Source organism: Dermochelys coriacea, chromosome 3 (assembly GCF_009764565.3).
Source record: "Dermochelys coriacea isolate rDerCor1 chromosome 3, rDerCor1.pri.v4, whole genome shotgun sequence".
Lineage (NCBI taxonomy): Eukaryota > Metazoa > Chordata > Testudines > Dermochelyidae > Dermochelys > Dermochelys coriacea.
In genome coordinates this window covers 185,754,974-185,772,664 of record NC_050070.1, presented here as the reverse complement: position 1 = coordinate 185,772,664, position 17,691 = coordinate 185,754,974, and the positions used below count along the sequence as shown (strand labels likewise).

Genomic DNA, 17,691 nt, shown 5'->3' with positions numbered 1-17,691 from the left:
AATTTTTGCTGTTTGGCCTCACTCACATTTTGTATCCTATTAGGCACAGTCATTCTACAGCCAGTATAACTTATTAGACTAGTATCCACACCGCCCTCGCTCCTTATATACATTCTCCTACCCACGGCTGTATCCTTTTTTACTTCATCTTCTAACCTCTCAATGCTAAAATCTGGCGTGGAGATTACCTGGACATCTCCCAACCATCTCCCCCAAATTCCTAGTTTAAAGCTCTCTTTAAGCCAGCCTCCATCCTAGAAGTCTATTTCCTTCCCTACTCAGATGAAGTCCATCCCGAGAGAACTGTCCTCTGTCCATGAATGCCTCCCAGTGGCCATACATCCCAAAGCCCTCTTTATAGCACCACTGCCTAAGCCATCTGTTGACAGTCATAATCTTGTCACACCTTTGTTGCCCTTCTCTAGGAACAGGCAGGATCCCGCTAAAGATCACCTGAGCCTCAATTTCCTTAAACGTCTTCCCCAGCCTACCATAGTCTCCCTTAATACTTTCCAGCAAGAATCTAGCCGTATCATTTGTTTCCACATGAAGGATAATTAGGGGATTCTTTCCCGCTCCCCTTAGGATCCTTTTCAACCTCAGGTATACATCCCGTATCTTAGCACCCAGAAGACAGCACACCCTTCTAGTCTCTGGATCAGCTCTAGTTACAGGCCTGTCTATTCTTCTCAATAAAGAGTCCCCGATCACATAGACCTCCCTTTTCCTGGTGACAGTGCTATTCTCCAGTGTCTCGCCTGTACCCTCTGGCTGCAAGTTCTTTCCATTCCTATTTTCCCTTATAATCCTCTTCAACCCATCCTGTATCCTCCTGGGGCTCATATTTGGTGTTGTCTCCGTTGACTCTTCCCCTTTTTCTATAGGACTAGCCTCTCTTCTCCCTTACCCTTCCACCTTCAGCAACTACCTGCTGAGCCCCTTCTTCATTTTCCAACTCTGAAAACCTGTTCCTAAGCTCTATTTCTCCTTCACTAGCCTGTCTTTTCCTCTGCCTGGTTCTTTGAGTCACATGCTTCCACTGACCACTTTCCTCACCCAGTCCCCCCTCAAAATTCCCCAGCTCTGCTTCCATCTGTAAGTCTGAGCTTTTCTCTTCAGATACCTCATATCTTTGCTCCATCATCTGCTCAAACCCCTTCCTAAACTCAATCAGACTTTCCACCTGCATCTCCAAACCTCAGATCTTTTCCTCCATCAGCTCTATCAGACGGCATTTCATGCAGAAAAAACTCTTACCAGGTCCCCACTCCAGGATCATGTATATACCACAGCTTCCACATCCAGTCATCCTGATTGTGTCTTCCACTATAGGAGTTACTCCCACAGCTGCCTCCGTATCTGTCATCGCCTTCCCACCTAAGTCCTGTTAATCTGGGAAACACAAGCCACACCAAAAAGACCACCCCCAGCAAAAGCAAACCCCAAACAAGCACCACAATACAAACTCCCCTTTCAAACTCCCCTGTTTACAGCTGTGTTTGTTAGCTCCTGTGCCGCTGCAGCTGTCTATGCCGCTACCTGACTGACTGGCTGGCTACCTTTATAGGACCTCTAGTCAGAAAAGCCCCGCCCCCTAATCAGGGCTCAGCTTCTCTCCCAGCACAAAGCCCCTACAAGCCTCTACACACACACACACACACACACACACACAAAAACTAAAAATACAAAACCAAGTACAAATACCTTCTCTTCCAACAGAACTCCCACTCAAACTCCCCTGTTTACAGCTCTGTTTGCTAGCTCCTGTCTGTGTCAATCAGGAACCTGCTAGAACCAATTAAGATGGGCAAGCTAATTAAGACACCTGGAGCCAATTAAGAACATACTAAAATCAATTATGAAAGGCAGACTGATCAGGACATCTGATTTAAAAAGGACCTCCCATCAGTTAGTGGATGGTGTGCTGCTGGAGAACTGAGGAATACAAGCGTGATCAGCCTTCAGGAGGAAGATCCTGCTGTGAGGATAAAGAAGGTGCTGGGGGGAGGCCATAGGGAAGTAGCCCAGGGAGTTGTAGCTGTCACACAGCTGTTACAGGCGACACTGTAGACAGCTGCAAACCACAGGGCCCTGGGCTGGAACCCAGAGTAGAGGGTAGGCCTGGGTTCCCCCAACTCCCTATTTGATATAAGAGGAGTTGACCTGGACTGTGGGTCTCACCAGAAGGGAAGGTCTCTGGCCTGTCCACCAACCCACTAGGTGGGCCAGCAGAAACTGTGGGGATTGTTCTCCTCCTTTTCCCCATGCTGGCCAGTGATGAGGTTAGCTGAGTGAACAACAGGTCTGAGCCACTAGCAAAAGTGGCCAACCTGAGGGCTGCCGTGAATCTCTGAGGCGAGCAAATCCACCAATAAGCACAGGATCCACCAAGGCAGAGGGGGAACTTTGTCACAGAGAACAATAAAGCAGTGCACAGACAATCCAGAAAGTTTTTGGAAAGTGTAGGGGACAATTTCCTGGTGCAAGTGCTGGATGAACCAACTGGGGCAGAGCTCTTCTTGACCTGCTGCTCACAAACCAGGAAAAATTAGTAGGAGAAGCGAAAGTGGATGGGAACCTGGGAGGCAGTGACCATGAGATGGTTGAGTTCAGGATCCTGACACAAGGAAGAAAGGAGAGCAGCAGAATACGGACCTTGGACTTCAGAAAAGCAGACTTTGACTCCTTCAGGGAACTGATGGGCAGGATCCCCTGGGAGAATAACATGAGGGGGAAAGGAGTCCAGGAGAGCTAGCTGTATTTTAAAAATCCTTATTGAGGTTGCAGGAACAAACCATCCTGATGTGTAGAAAGAATAGTAAATATGGCAGGCGACCAGCTTGGCTTAACAGTGAAATCCTTGCTGATCTTAAACACAAAAGAGAAGCTTACAAGAAGTGGAAGACTGGACAAATGACCAGGGAGGAGTATAAAAATATTGCTCAGACATGCAGGAGTGAAATCAGGAAGGCCAAATCACACTTGATGTTGCAGCTAGCAAGGGATGTTAAGAGTAACACAAAGGGTTTCTACAGATATGTTAGCAATAAGAAGAAGGTCAGGGAAAGTGTGGGCCCCTTACTGAATGGGGGAGGCAACCTAATGACAGAGGATGTGGAAAAAGCTAATGTACTCAATGCTTTTTTGCTTCTGTCTTCATGAAGAAGGTCAGCTCCCAGAATACTGCACTGGGCAGCACAGTATGGGGAGGAGGCGACCAGCCCTCTGTGGAGAAAGAAGTGGTTCGGGACTATTTAGAAAAGCTGGATGAGCACAAGTCCATGGGACTGAATGCACTGCATCCGAGGGTGCTAAAGGAGTCAGCGGATGGGATTGCAGAGCCATTGGCCATTATCTTTGAAAACTCATGGCGATCGGGGAAGTCCCGGATGACTGGAAAAAGGCTAATGAAGTGCCCATCTTTAAAAAAGGGAAGAAGGAGGATCTGGGGAACTACAGGCCTGTCAGCCTTACCTCAGTCCCTGGAAAAATCATGGAACAGGTCCTCAAGGAATCAATTTTGAAGCACTTAGAGGAGAGGAAAGTGATCAGGAACAGTCAACATGGATTCACCAAGAGCAAGTCATGCCTAACCAACCTGATTACCTTCTACGACGAGATAACTGGTTCTGTGGATATGGGGAAAAGCGGTGGATGTGATACATCTTGACTTTAGGAAAGCTTTTGATATGGTCTCCTATAGTATTCTTGCCAGCAAATTAAAGTATGGGCTGGATGAATGGACTATAAGGTGGACAAAAACCTGGCTAGATCATTGGGCTCAACGGGTAGTGATCAATGGCTCCATGTCTAGTTGGCAGCTGGTAACAAGCGAAGTGCCCCAAGGGTTGGTCCTGGGGCTGGTTTTGTTCAATATCTTCCTTAATGATCTGGAGGATGGCGTGGATTGCACCCTCGGCAAGTTTGCAGATGACACTAAACTGGGAGGAGAGGTAGATAGGATACAGAGCGACCTAGACAAACTGGAGGATTGGGCCAAAAGAAATCTGATGAGGTTCAACAAGGCCAAGTGCAGAGTCCTGCACTTACGACAGAAAAATCCCATGCACTGCTATAGGCTGCGTACTGACTGGCTAGGCAGCAGTTCTGCAGAAAAGGACCTAGGGGTTACAGTGGATGAGAAGCTGGATATGAGTCAACAGTGTGCCCTTGTTGCCAAGAAGACCAATGCGTTTTGGGCTGTATAAGTGGGGGCATTGCCAGCAGATCGAGGGATGTGATCGTTCCTCTCTATTCGACACTGTTGAGGCCTCATCTGGAGTACTGTGTCCAGTTTTGGGCCCCACACTACAAGAAGGATGGGGAAAAATTGGAAAGAGTCCAGCAACAAAAATGATTAAGGGGCAGGAGCACATGATTTACGATGAGAGGCTGAGGGAACTGGGATTATTTAGTCTGCAGAAGAGAAGAATGAAGGGGGATTTGATAGCTGCTTTCAACTACCTGAAAGGGGGTTCCCAAGAAGATAGATCTAGACTGTTCTCAGTGGTAGCAGATGACAGAACAAGGAGTAATGGTCTCAAATTGCAGTGGGGGAGGTCTAGGTTGGAAATTAGGAAAAACTTTTTCATTAGAAGGGTGGTGAAACAATGGAATGGGTTACCTAGGAAGGTAGTGGATTCTCCTTCCTTTGAGGTTTTGAAGGTCAGGCTTGACAAAGCCCTGGCTGGGATGATTTAGTTGGGGATTGGTCCTGCTTTGAGCAAGGAGTTGGACTAGATGACCTCCTGAGGTCCCTTCCAACCCTGATATTCTATGATTATTAATACCCTCTTAGTACATACCTTTTGCAAATCTTCATTGGGCGAGGAATATCTTTTGTACTTATATTTGGGATGTGTACTTCAAGTATCCAAAAAAATGTTCCTTTTTTCCTATTAAAAAGCCTTGACTGCAGAATAATATCATGCATTTTACTTCCATTATGTACTCATTTTTAATTCCTTTATTCATCAACCTCAATAATAAATGATTTCTTAGGGCCTTATTCAGAATCTTTTACTCACGCAAAACCTCTGTTAAAATAAATGAAGGTCTTCCTGGAGTAGAATCATAGAATCATAGAATCATAGAATATCAGGGTTGGAAGGGACCCCAGAAGGTCATCTAGTCCAACCCCCTGCTCAAAGCAGGACCAAGTCCCAGTTAAATCATCCCAGCTAGGGCTTTGTCAAGCCTGACCTTAAAAACCTCTAAGGAAGGAGATTCTACCACCTCCCTAGGTAACGCATTCCAGTGTTTCACCACCCTCTTAGTGAAAAAGTTTTTCCTAATATCCAATCTAAACCTCCCCCATTGCAACTTGAGACCATTACTCCTCGTTCTGTCATCTGCTACCATTGAGAACAGTCTAGAGCCATCCTCTTTGAAACCCCCTTTCAGGTAGTTGAAAGCAGCTATCAAATCCCCCCTCATTCTTCTCTTCTGCAGACTAAACAATCCCAGCTCCCTCAGCCTCTCCTCATAAGTCATGTGCTCTAGACCCCTAATCATTTTCGTTGCCCTTCGTTGTACTCTTTCCAATTTATCCACATCCTTCCTGTAGTGTGGGGCCCAAAACTGGACACAGTACTCCAGATGAGGCCTCACCAGTGTCGAATAGAGGGGAACGATCACGTCCCTCGATCTGCTCGCTATGCCCCTACTTATACATCCCAAAATGCCATTGGCCTTCTTGGCAACAAGGGCACACTGCTGACTCATATCCAGCTTCTCGTCCACTGTCACCCCTAGGTCCTTTTCCGCAGAACTGCTGCCGAGCCATTCGGTCCCTAGTCTGTAGCGGTGCATTGGATTCTTCCATCCTAAGTGCAGGACCCTGCATTTATCCTTATTGAACCTCATTAGATTTCTTTTGGCCCAATCCTCCAATTTGTCTAGGTCCTTCTGTATCCTATCCCTCCCCTCCAGCGTATCTACCACTCCTCCCAGTTTAGTATCATCCGCAAATTTGCTGAGAGTGCAATCCACACCATCCTCCAGATCATTTATGAAGATATTGAACAAAACGGGCCCCAGGACCGACCCCTGGGGCACTCCACTTGACACCGGCTGCCAACTAGACATGGAGCCATTGATCACTACCCGTTGAGCCCGACAATCTAGCCAGCTTTCTACCCACCTTATAGTGCATTCATCCGGCCCATACTTCCTTAACTTGCTGACAAGAATGCTGTGGGAGACCGTGTCAAAAGCTTTGCTAAAGTCAAGAAACAATACATCCACTGCTTTCCCTTCATCCACAGAACCAGTAATCTCATCATAAAAGGCGATTAGATTAGTCAGGCATGACCTTCCCTTGGTGAATCCATGCTGACTGTTCCTGATCACTTTCCTCTCCTCTAAGTGCTTCAGGATTGATTCTTTGAGGACCTGCTCCATGATTTTTCCAGGGACTGAGGTGAGGCTGACCGGCCTGTAGTTCCCAGGATCCTCCTTCTTCCCTTTTTTAAAGATGGGCACTACATTAGCCTTTTTCCAGTCATCCGGGACTTCCCCCGTTCGCCACGAGTTTTCAAAGATAATGGCCAAGGGCTCTGCAATCACAGCCGCCAATTCCCTCAGCACTCTCGGATGCAATTCGTCCGGCCCCATGGACTTGTGCACGTCCAGCTTTTCTAAATAGTCCCTAACCACCTCTATCTCTACAGAGGGCTGGCCATCTCTTCCCCATTTTGTGTTGCCCAGCACAGCAGTCTGGGAGCTGACCTTGTTAGTGAAAACAGAGGCAAAAAAAGCATTGAGTACATTAGCTTTTTCCACATCCTCTGTCACTAGCTTGCCTCCCTCATTCAGTAAGGGGCCCACACTTTCCTTGGCTTTCTTCTTGTTGCCAACATACCTGAAGAAACCCTTCTTGTTACTCTTGACATCTCTTGCTAGCTGCAGCTCCAGGTGCGATTTGGCCCTCCTGATATCTTTCCTACATGCCCGAGCAATATTTTTATACTCTTCCCTGGTCATATGTCCAACCTTCCACTTCTTGTAAGCTTCTTTTTTATGTTTAAGATCCGCTAGGATTTCACCATTAAGCCAAGCTGGTCGCCTGCCATATTTACTATTCTTTCGACTCATCGGGATGGTTTGTCCCTGTAACCTCAACAGGGATTCCTTGAAATACAGCCAGCTCTCCTGGACTCCCTTCCCTTTCATGTTAGTCCCCCAGGGGATCCTGGCCATCTGTTCCCTGAGGGAGTCAAAGTCTGCTTTCCTGAAGTCCAGGGTCCGTATCCTGCTGCTTACCTTTCTTCCCTGCGTCAGGATCCTGAACTCAACCAACTCATGGTCACTGCCTCCCAGATTCCCATCCACTTTTGCTTCCCCCACTAATTCTACCCGGTTTGTGAGCAGCAGGTCAAGAAAAGCGCTCCCCCTAGTTGGCTCCCCTAGCACTTGCACCAGGAAATTGTCCCCTACGCTTTCCAAAAACTTCCTGGATTGTCTATGCACCGCTGTATTGCTCTCCCAGCAGTAAAGAGTGCACAGTAAGATACACATGTTATGTTGCTTTGGCTTTCCATGGAAATGAATGGGTAATTAGCACCTATGTTTTTTCTATTTCATATAAAATGAAGCAGAAAAATGGAGGTTCTGACTGTGGATTGCTTCTGCACTTTGTATAGGCATTTGCATCTCTGCAATTAAGGGTAAAACACTATCAAAAGAGAATAGTAGCATTTTACTCAGCACAGTGGTTCACAACTTTACACAAGCTGCAAGGCAGTGGAGAATCAAGTCTGGAAACTTTAGATCCCATTTGGGTAATGAATTATGTAAAATATGGGATTATTTTATGGGAAAAAATAATAGGCCAATTTTTCATTGCAGCTATAAAATATGTATGCACACCTTTGGAACTTACCAACCAGCATGTGCATATGTAGTGGTTACATATTTAGTTATCTGTTTTCATGCACGATCATTTGAGTTTTGCTCACAGATGAGAACTTTATTTATATATCTGTTCTGCTGGTTAAATGTGGGTACGTTTTACAATCTGGCCCAGTATGGTAAAAGTGTACTGCAGCAACTTTCACAGATCTCCCACTGTCTATATGTTTTTCTTCCTACCTAAATATTTAATTTGCTGTTGCACTTCTTCCATTACATTATTCCAACAAAAAATACCTTGTACGATGGCTTTTGAAATAGGAAAAAAATCATTCTAAAGAGTTAAAAGGGGCTGTCCTATTACATGGGAAGTTTGATTTTCATTTAACATGCAAATGTTTGCAAACTTTCCTTCAGACATCACTAAAGAAATTACTACAGATTGCAGGCTTTCCTACATTCAGCAGGAAATGGACTTGGTGACTGAAGAGGTCCTTCTCAAACCTAGCATCTATTAGTATGTCATAAACATGGTTTCTGTTCCCCCAAAAGATGTATTTAATTTCAGAGCTACTAAGCCATAAGACAGATGCTTTTCACTTGAAAATGCTAAGTTTGAAAGCTTAAACTTAGACAACATTATTAGTGATGTCATGAGAGATACTTTATGTTAAATTTAAATAAAATTATACATTAAAGCATGGGTGTAATATACATTAGTAGTAGTAGTAGTAGTAGGGAGCTCTAAAGCCAACTGAGGAGAAATACCTAGAGGCTTTGATAATTTTTTATTCAAATTTTTTCTAAACAAAATACCCACTGATTTAAAAAATATTTCCTAAAGGACTTTAGGATTTGGCCTTGAGTTACTAGAAGAGTCATCAGTGCTGAAATACAATTCACTATCCTACCTTACTCTGAGAACAATGAAGGAGCCATCTTTCATTCCAAGAGCTAGCTGAGATCCATCAGGACTGAAAGATACACTGCGCACAGCTTCTTCCATATTACAGCGAGCAATCAAGGCATGATCAGCAATGCTCCATAATCTACACAAAAAATTGAGAACCAAAGCACAATACTTATGATTAGACTTTCAATACTATCAAATGCAGAAATGAAATGCCAGCTTCTACAAATTGATCCACAGTAAGTATGCTTACATTCACTGCACATTTTGTCTTTAAGTCTGTATATTCCCTTGGAGAGTTGAAGATCCATGAACTATACTTGTCTTGCGGGGGCAACTGGAATTATCCTGTTACTACCTTGCCTTATCTTTATCACTCTCTGAATGAGAGGAAAGTGGGGGGAGGAACAGAACTGACCCTTCCCCCACTTTAGGTGAAAGCATCTGATACAGACAGTCTCTCTCTCTCTCTCTCTCTCTCACCCTGGTCTTGAGCAAAAGTGGTGACACTTCATATTCTTTCGAGTAGCAAAAAGATTTATGTCCTGGAACTCTCGCATGTTGAAGATGTCATCTATCACCAATTTCTTTAACAATTATCATGCAAATCCTGTTACATCTCTGCTCAGTTAGGCTCCTGCTAGATACACAACTGTGAGATAAACTACTCTGCTGGAAACACCAATTTGACAGCTTCTTGGCTAGGCTGAGAATGAGCCCCTCCCTGTTTGTTCATGCAATATACTGCTGGCATACAGTCTGTGACAACTTCCACTACCTTTTTCTGGATGTGAGGTAGAAAAGATTTGAGAGCCAAACAGATCACTCAACTCCAAGATGTTTCTAGGTAGTCTCTTTTTTCTTGAGAGCTCCAATAACCTCAAACTGCTATCTGTTGAGATGTACTCTCCACCCTTTGTTGGAAGCATCCAAGATGTTTGTTACCAATGAAGCTGCTGAGTTGAATAATAGCCCTGTCACAACATTTGCAAACAGACACTATTGGTGAAACTACAGGAACTGATATGTGGAAAATGGTGAATCATGAAAAAACTTTACAGAAGGAGCCCAAAAATGGGGGCAGTAAGGAAGGGTCCATGGAAAACTGAGATAGCTCATTCAACTGCCTCTGTTTCTCAGATGGAGAGTTCTGAGAAGTGTGACTCACAGGAATGTTCTTTTTATCCCCTTTAGGCAATGTCTTTTCAGATCTGGTAAATGATCCAACTGTGGATCTATGTAATGCATTCATAATATCACAACAACAGTTGAAACTGAGAATTGGCAATGGAGACATCACCACTGGTTCCAGAACTCTCTTTGGATCTGATGCAATCCTTGGAACTGAAGGATGAACTTGAGGTAAGGATTCACCCTGATCAAAACGTCTCATCTTTGGATTAGAATTCAGTGTTCTTCGATCCAGATCTGAGGAGTCTTCTGAATGTAACTTGGCTCTGCTAACAGGAGACTTCTTGTCTCATGCAAACTTTTTAGGAATTAATTTAGGAGGCTCTGATGGTTTTTACTACAGTTTGGTTATCTCAGAGGCTGGCACTGACAATGTCTCTGAATGTTTTAAGGTTGAATCCAGTTACTTAGGAACTAACTGTATACAAATTTTGGAACTTGCATCTTGTGTTCAGATCTCTTTGGGGTATCAGATCTGACAGGCTTCGCAGCCAGAGATTCTTGGAGCATTAGGGTTTGCTGCCTGTTATGGTGCTCTCTGGTAAAGGAGCTGAAAATAGAGTACCTCAAAGGAGAGTGGCCCCCACTGAGACACTCCAAGCATCAAATATGGCCCTGCCTTGACCAGAAAGACCACAGACAAGAGGCACACGTTTTAAAGCCAGGTGTCTTCACCTTTGGATCCATCATGGAACCAGTAGTCAAAGCTGAAGAACTAACTACTGTTAACTATGCTAAGAATAAAACTTTCCCTTAACAAACTAACACTACAAATTGCATTAGGCTGGGACACTAATATCTACATGAAAGAAGGATCTGGAAAGGTTCAAGTCCATCTGCTGCTGCAGTTGGAACAAACGGAGGCATCAGAGAGTGCAACACTTCCTCTTGTAGCGTCGCCCTCAGAATGTCCAGGAAAGCAGAAGAGAAGGGCAGGAGGGGTGTATGAGTGCTCCATCTGGAACGAGAAGGTTCCATGAACTGAGTTGCACCCACTGGCAGAAAGGACACTGAAAGAAGTATTCTAAGATAAGCTATTCTTTAATGGTTTACAGACACTATATGTGAGGGCATAAAAGAAATTGGAAGTTAGTTATCTATATGGTATGAGGAACTTGCAGCAGTCTGTGGCATTCGGTAAAATGAAAGACATATTTCACACCTGCTTGTATGTCCCCTGTTCTGTTTTACTCACATTCTGCCATATATTTCCTGTTATAGGAGGCTCGGATGATAACCCAGCACATGGTGTTCATTTTAAGAACACTTTCACTGCAGATTTCACAAAATGCAAAGAAGGTACCAATGTGAGATTTCTAAAGATAGTACAGCTCTCGACCCAAGGTTTAAGAATCTGAAGCCCCTTCCAAAATCTGAAAGGGGCAAGGTGTAGAAAAAATGCTTTCGGAAGTCTTAAAAGAGCAACACTCCAATGCAGAAACTATAGAATCCGAATCACCAAAAAAAATCAACCTTGTGCTGGTGGCATCTGACTCAGATAATGAAAATGAACATGTGTCGATCCGCGCTACTTTGGATTCTTATCAACCAAAACCCGTCATCAGCAGAGACGCATGTCCACTGGAATGGTGGTTGAAGTATGAAGGAACATATGAATCTTTAGTGCATCCAGCACATAAATATCTTGCAATTTCGGCTACAACAGTGCCATGAGAATGTCTGTTCTGACTGTCAGGAGACACTGTAAACAAGAACCGGGCCGCATTATCTCCTGCAAATGTAAACAAACTTGTTTGTCTGAGCAATTGGATTAACAAGAAGTAGGACTGAGTGGACTTGCAGGCTCTAAAATTTTACATTGTTATATTTTTGAATGCAGTTTTTTTATACATAATTCTACATTTGTAAGTTCAACTTTCATGATAAAGAGACTACACTATTGTACTTGTATTAGGTGAATTGAAAAATACTATTTCTGTTTTTTTACAGTGCAAATATTTGTAATCAAAAATAAATATTAAGTGAGCACTGTACACTTTGTATTCTGTGTTGTAATTGAAATCAATATATTTTAAAATGTAGAAAACATCCAAAAATGTTTAAATAAATGGTATTCTATTATTGTTTAACAGTGCAATTAATTTTTTTTAATCCCGCGATTAATCACTTTTTTTTATCACTTGACAGTCCTACTAATTTCCAATTGTGGTGTATACTAAAGAGAAATCGGACTTCATCAAGTATTTTGGGAATAGGGGCCATGTTGTTTAATATGCTCATAAATACAAGAGGAAAATGTGACAATATCAATGATTAAATATGTTAGGCTAATGCCTTCCATTTTAGGCACAGGAAGAAATGAAAGAAAGAAATGCTTTAAGTTTACCTTTTTGTAGGCAATTTCTGATGGGATTTACATGATTTATGGAATGTGGGCACTAGGGAGGATTCAAAGGTATGGCTGCAAGGAAATAAGTATAAAAAATAATATCTTAATTAAGCTGAAGGTTTTACAATTCCTTGGGAAATTGTTGCAATTCTTTACTCACCACTAAACCTATTTTTAAAGAAATGACAAATGTTTCAAAAAGAATATTGGTTAAAAAATGTTCTTGTTAAAAGTACATGACTAATTGAATATATAGCAGTAAATGAGCTCCAGCCTTACCGTACGGATCGATCATCACTGCCTGTGACAGCTAAAGGCTTCTTTGGATGGATTGCCAGGGCCCAGAGCTCCCCTTCACAATGACCCTGCATTATCAGCATTGGTTTATCTCTTTCTCTCACTATCACCTCAAATATTTCACTGTCCTGTGTCCCTGCTAAAAGTCTGTCTCCTTTCCAACAAACACTTCGGATGGACAAACCTGCCAAGAAACAGAGTAATTTAGGTCACCAGTAATATCAAGTATATCCAACATAATAAAGAATAGAAATTTTAAAAATTCCTTTATAACAACCATATTTTGAACTTGCATAGTGTCTTCAGACTGAAGGCATTTTATAGCTTATCTAGCTAGAAAGCTATAATTGCACTTCTATGAGGTAAGGCAAATATAATTATTCAAATTTTACAAACAAGGAAGTTAAGGCACTGGGAGATGCAGGGGCAATCCTGAGAAGCGCTGAATGTCCAGAACTCCTACTGCCTATGGTGGGAGTTGAGTGTGCTCATCATGTCACAGAATCAGTCTCCTAAGCTTTGTCTATAATGGGGAAATTTACCCCCCAAAAAAACCAACTTTAACACAAGTTCACCTGTGTTAAAACTTGTGGGAAATTTAAATTAGACTAGGTTCCTGTGACTGGAACTGTTTTTACCATCATTTTCATTAGAATTGCTTTTTAAGCAGGCTTAACTAAAACAGTGATAAAAATGATTCCCGTAACAGCCTTATCTACACCATCACTCTCGGTGATTCTATTTTTAAATTTTGGTAAATTTCTCCAGAGGAGACCTGGCTTAAGTAACTTACTCTAGTGTGTGCAGGAAAGTGACATGCAGATTTTCCATTTGTCAGTCCTGTGCTTTAACCACAAGAGTATATTTGCCTCACAAATTATCCTCCTTCCTGCCTTTTTTATAAGGAAAGGATTATTTTTAAACCACATCTGTCCTTCATTACAAGAAACAACCCTCACTTTAAAACCAAATATACATCTATATCACAGACAGGCTGAGATTTCACTGTTATTGTAAATTATTTACACTAAGAGTGAATCATGAATCATGCAATATAATTTATTATAAAAATTAAATAATTGATTCCACATAATTTTAAGTCTCTGTACTTTTGGGTCTGACTTTCCATTCCCCCAGTGTAAACTGGGAATAACTCCAGTCAAAAGAGTTACACTGCTGTAAAACTAGTACAAGGAAAAGGATAATCAGATCATATTTAGGTTTTGGGAGGTAGAGAGGCATACATACATCTTTATAGTTACTTTTTCATTTTCCACAGGTTTAATCTAGTGATTAAGTTTATTTTGTATTTTAATGTCAAGCCTAACATTACAATCAGATTTCATGCTATCTTTTTAAATATGTAATATTTTTGCTAATTTGTGGATCTGCCTACATATATTTGCAAAATAAGATTCCTTTTTAACCTGAGCAATTGCCATAGATGAATTTATACAAAGTCATTTATTAAAGAACTGTAAGTGGTGGGTTTTATGTGCTATGGAAAATGATTAATCATTTCTATCTCTGGGACCGATAGTGTCTGTATTAATAAAGTATCTATGGATGAACACCACAGAATAGTTAATCGCATTGGAGACAGGCTTGGCATCTTCTTTGTCAGAACAGACTCCTTTCTACTATATAAACAGATGTGTCATGTCCCAGAAATGTGCAAAGGAAAGTGATTTCAACCTCAAAATATCATTATAAACATTTGGCACTGAAAACTTCACAAAGAAATGAATTTCTAATTGATTAGTTTTAGGTTAAAGTTTCAGATCATTCAGTTCACCATTTATTCTGCCAGTTTATTATGCTCCCTCTTTTACTTGCACAGCTTCTGATGCTATTTGTTTCTAAAGTGAAAGTAAAAATGTGCAGTTGTTCATACTGTTCTCTTCAATGACTTAGGATTCATAAAGTGAGTTACTGAACTATGATTAAAATTTTCAGACATACCCAACTATATAACCACAGGGATGAAGGGCGTTTTCAGCTAAAATGGGGCAAGAGGCTCAAGAATCCCTGGCGAAGGGTTTAAATTAATGATTGTGGGAAGCAAGGAGCCAATTGGCACTTCTCTATCTGGCTGGCCAACTGGCAGAGGAGCATGTAGCGGGAGGAGAGCATATACTATCCCTGCATACACTTCCCCTTTCATTCTATCTAAAGCTATCATGTACCTGGTGGAGCTAATCAGGTCTCCCACCCATTAAACCAGGTGGGTAGCGTTACAGATACTTTAATAAAAAGAAAAGGAGTACTTGTGGCACCTTAGAGACTAACAAATTTATTTGAGCATAAGCTTTTGTGAGCTACAGCTCACTTCATCGGATGCATTCAGTGGAAAATACAGTGGGGAGATTTATATACACAGAGAACATGAAACAATGGGTATTACCATACACTGTAACCAGAGTGATCACTTAAGGTGAACTATTACCAGCAGGAGAGCCGGGGGGAAAAAAAAACCTTTTGTAGTGATAATCAAGATGGGCCACTTCTAGCAGTTGACAAGAACGTCTGAGGAACAGTGCGGGGAGGGGGGGATAAACATGCGGAAATAGTTTTACTTTGTATAATGACCCATCCACTCCCAGTCTCTATTCAAGCCTAAGTTAATTGTATCCAGTTTGCAAATTAATTCCAATTCAGCAGTCTCTCGTTGGAGTCTGTTTTTGAAGTTTTTTTGTTGAAGTAAATACTCACCAGCAACCACACACCACACAACTGAACCACTAACCCAGGAATCTATCCTTGCAACAAAGCCCGTTGCCAATTGTGTCCAGATATCTATTCAGGGGACACTATCATAGGGCCTAATCACATCAGCCACACCATCAGAGGCTCGTTCACCTGCACATCTACCAATTTCATATATGCCATCATGTGCCAGTAATGCCCCCTGCCATGTACATTGGTGAAACTGGACAGTAAAACTCTATGTAAAAGAATAAATGGACACAAATCAGACGTCAAGAATTATACCATTCAAAAACCAGTTGGAGAACACTTCAATCTCTCTGGTCATTCGATTACAGACCTAAAAGTGGCAATACTTCAACAAAAAACCTTCAAAAACAGACTCCAGAGAGAGTCTGCTGAATTGGAATTAATTTGCAAACTGGATACAATTAACTTAGGCTTGAATAGAGACTGGGAGTGGATGGGTCATTACACAAAGTAAAACTATTTCCCCATGTTTATCCCCCCCTCCCCGCACTGTTCCTCAGACATTCTTGTCAACTGCTGGAAATGGAAATATCACTACAAAAGGTTTTTTTCCCCCCCGGCTCTCCTGCTGGTAATAGCTCACCTTAAGTGATCACTCTGGTTACAGTGTGTATGGTAATACCCATTGTTTCATGTTCTCTGTGTATATAAATCTCCCCACTGTATTTTCCACTGAATGCATCTGATGAAGTGAGAGGTAGCTCATGAAAGCTTATGCTCAAATAAATTTGTTAGTCTCTAAGGTGCCACAAGACCTCCTTTTCTTTTTTAGGTTTAAGTGTAAATGCTGTGCTAGTGATCAGATTGTGTATAGTGGCTGTGAGAGACAGACAATTTCCTGCAATATCCTGAATGAACTTTATTGCATTAAGTTTATTGAAATAGGGTTAATACTTTTGGGGTGCATTGTATTAAAAATGCAATTGTGTACATGTTATTGTGGCATTGTATGTACCTTCTCTAATAGCAATGGGGGATGTCACTGTACTTCCTCCCTTATCAACCTTTTGGAGCCATGGCCTTGGAGAGGTATGCATATACAAGTTCAAACTGGATTCTCCAGGGACCAAAAGACAAACTATTTTTTAACTGGTTCATGACTTTTTTCCTGATCAAGCAAACAGACGGGACTCCTGGTCTACAGAGGGCTCCAATCCTTAGGATAGGGCTGGAAGGACTGAGCCTACTGAGGTTTCAGAATCCTGGTTGCTCTTTCTGAGCTGAAGGTTTGATGAACTGGTGACCACAAAGGAATCTCCTTGGATGAGGCACTGAAGAATATAAAGCTGGCTAGATTATTGACCTCAACAGGTAGTGATCAACGGCTTGATGTCTACTTGGTAGCCGGTATCAAGTGGAGTGCCCCAGGGGTCGATCCTGGGGCCAGCTTTGTTCAACATCTTTTAATAATGATCTGGATAAGGGGATGAATTACACCCTCAGCAAGTTCACAGATGACACTGAACTGGGAAAAAAGGGATAGGGTCCAGAGTGACCTAGACAAATTGGAGGATTGGACCAAAAGAAATCTGATGAGGTTCAACAAGGATAAGTGCAGAGTTCTGCCCTTAGGAAGGAAGAATCCCACACACCGCTACAGGCTGGGGACTGACTGGATAAGCAGCAGTTCTGCAGAAAAGGACTTTGGGATTACAGTGGATGAGAACCTGCATATGAGTCAGCAGTGTGCCCTTGTTGCCAAGAAGGCCAACGGCATATTGGGCTGTAGTAGTAGGAGCATTGCCAGCAGATCAAGGGAAGTGATTATTCCCCTCTATTCGGCACTGGTGAGGCCACACCTGGAGTATTGCGTCCAGTTTTGGTCCTCCCACTACAAAAGGGATATGGACAAATTGGAGACAGTCCAGAAGAGGGCAACGAAAATGATTAGGGGACTGAGGCACATGACTTATGAGGAAAGGCTAAAGAAACCGGGCTTATTTAGTCTGCAGAAGAGAAGAGTCAGAGGGGATTTGATAGCAACCTTCAACTACTTGAAGGAGAGTCCCAAAGAGGATGGAGCTAGGCTGTTCTCAGTGTTCGCAGATGACAGAACAAGAAGAAATGGTCTCAAGTTGCAGTGAGGGAGGTCTAGGTTGGATATTAGGAAACACTATTTCATTAGGAGAGTGGTGAAGCAGTGGAATGGGTTACCTAGGGAGGTGGTGGAATCTCCTTCCTTAGAGATTTTTAAGGCTCAGCTTAACAAAGCCCTGGCTGGGATGATTTAGTTAGTGTTGGTCCTGCTTTGAGAAGGGGATTGGACTAGATGATCTCCTGAGGTCTCTTCCAACCCTAATATTCTATGAATAAGGACTGCTCCTGTCAGAGCACTTCTTGTAACTGTTATTCTTTG

General features: G+C 42.4%; 1 protein-coding gene across 2 annotated transcripts in view; it reads right to left on the bottom strand.

Annotated features, from left to right (window-relative positions):
- The window catches only part of EML6 (EMAP like 6), a 386,982-nt gene that overhangs the window by 218,914 nt on the left and 150,377 nt on the right, over positions 1 to 17,691 (bottom strand). For both annotated transcript variants that reach the window (XM_038397422.2, XM_038397425.2), the window contains exons 8-9: positions 12,582 to 12,783; positions 8,763 to 8,900 (exon numbers count right to left, since the gene is read on the bottom strand). In XM_038397422.2, coding sequence (XP_038253350.1) covers positions 8,763 to 8,900; positions 12,582 to 12,783 — 340 coding nt within the window. The remainder of the gene's footprint in view (positions 1 to 8,762; positions 8,901 to 12,581; positions 12,784 to 17,691) is intronic.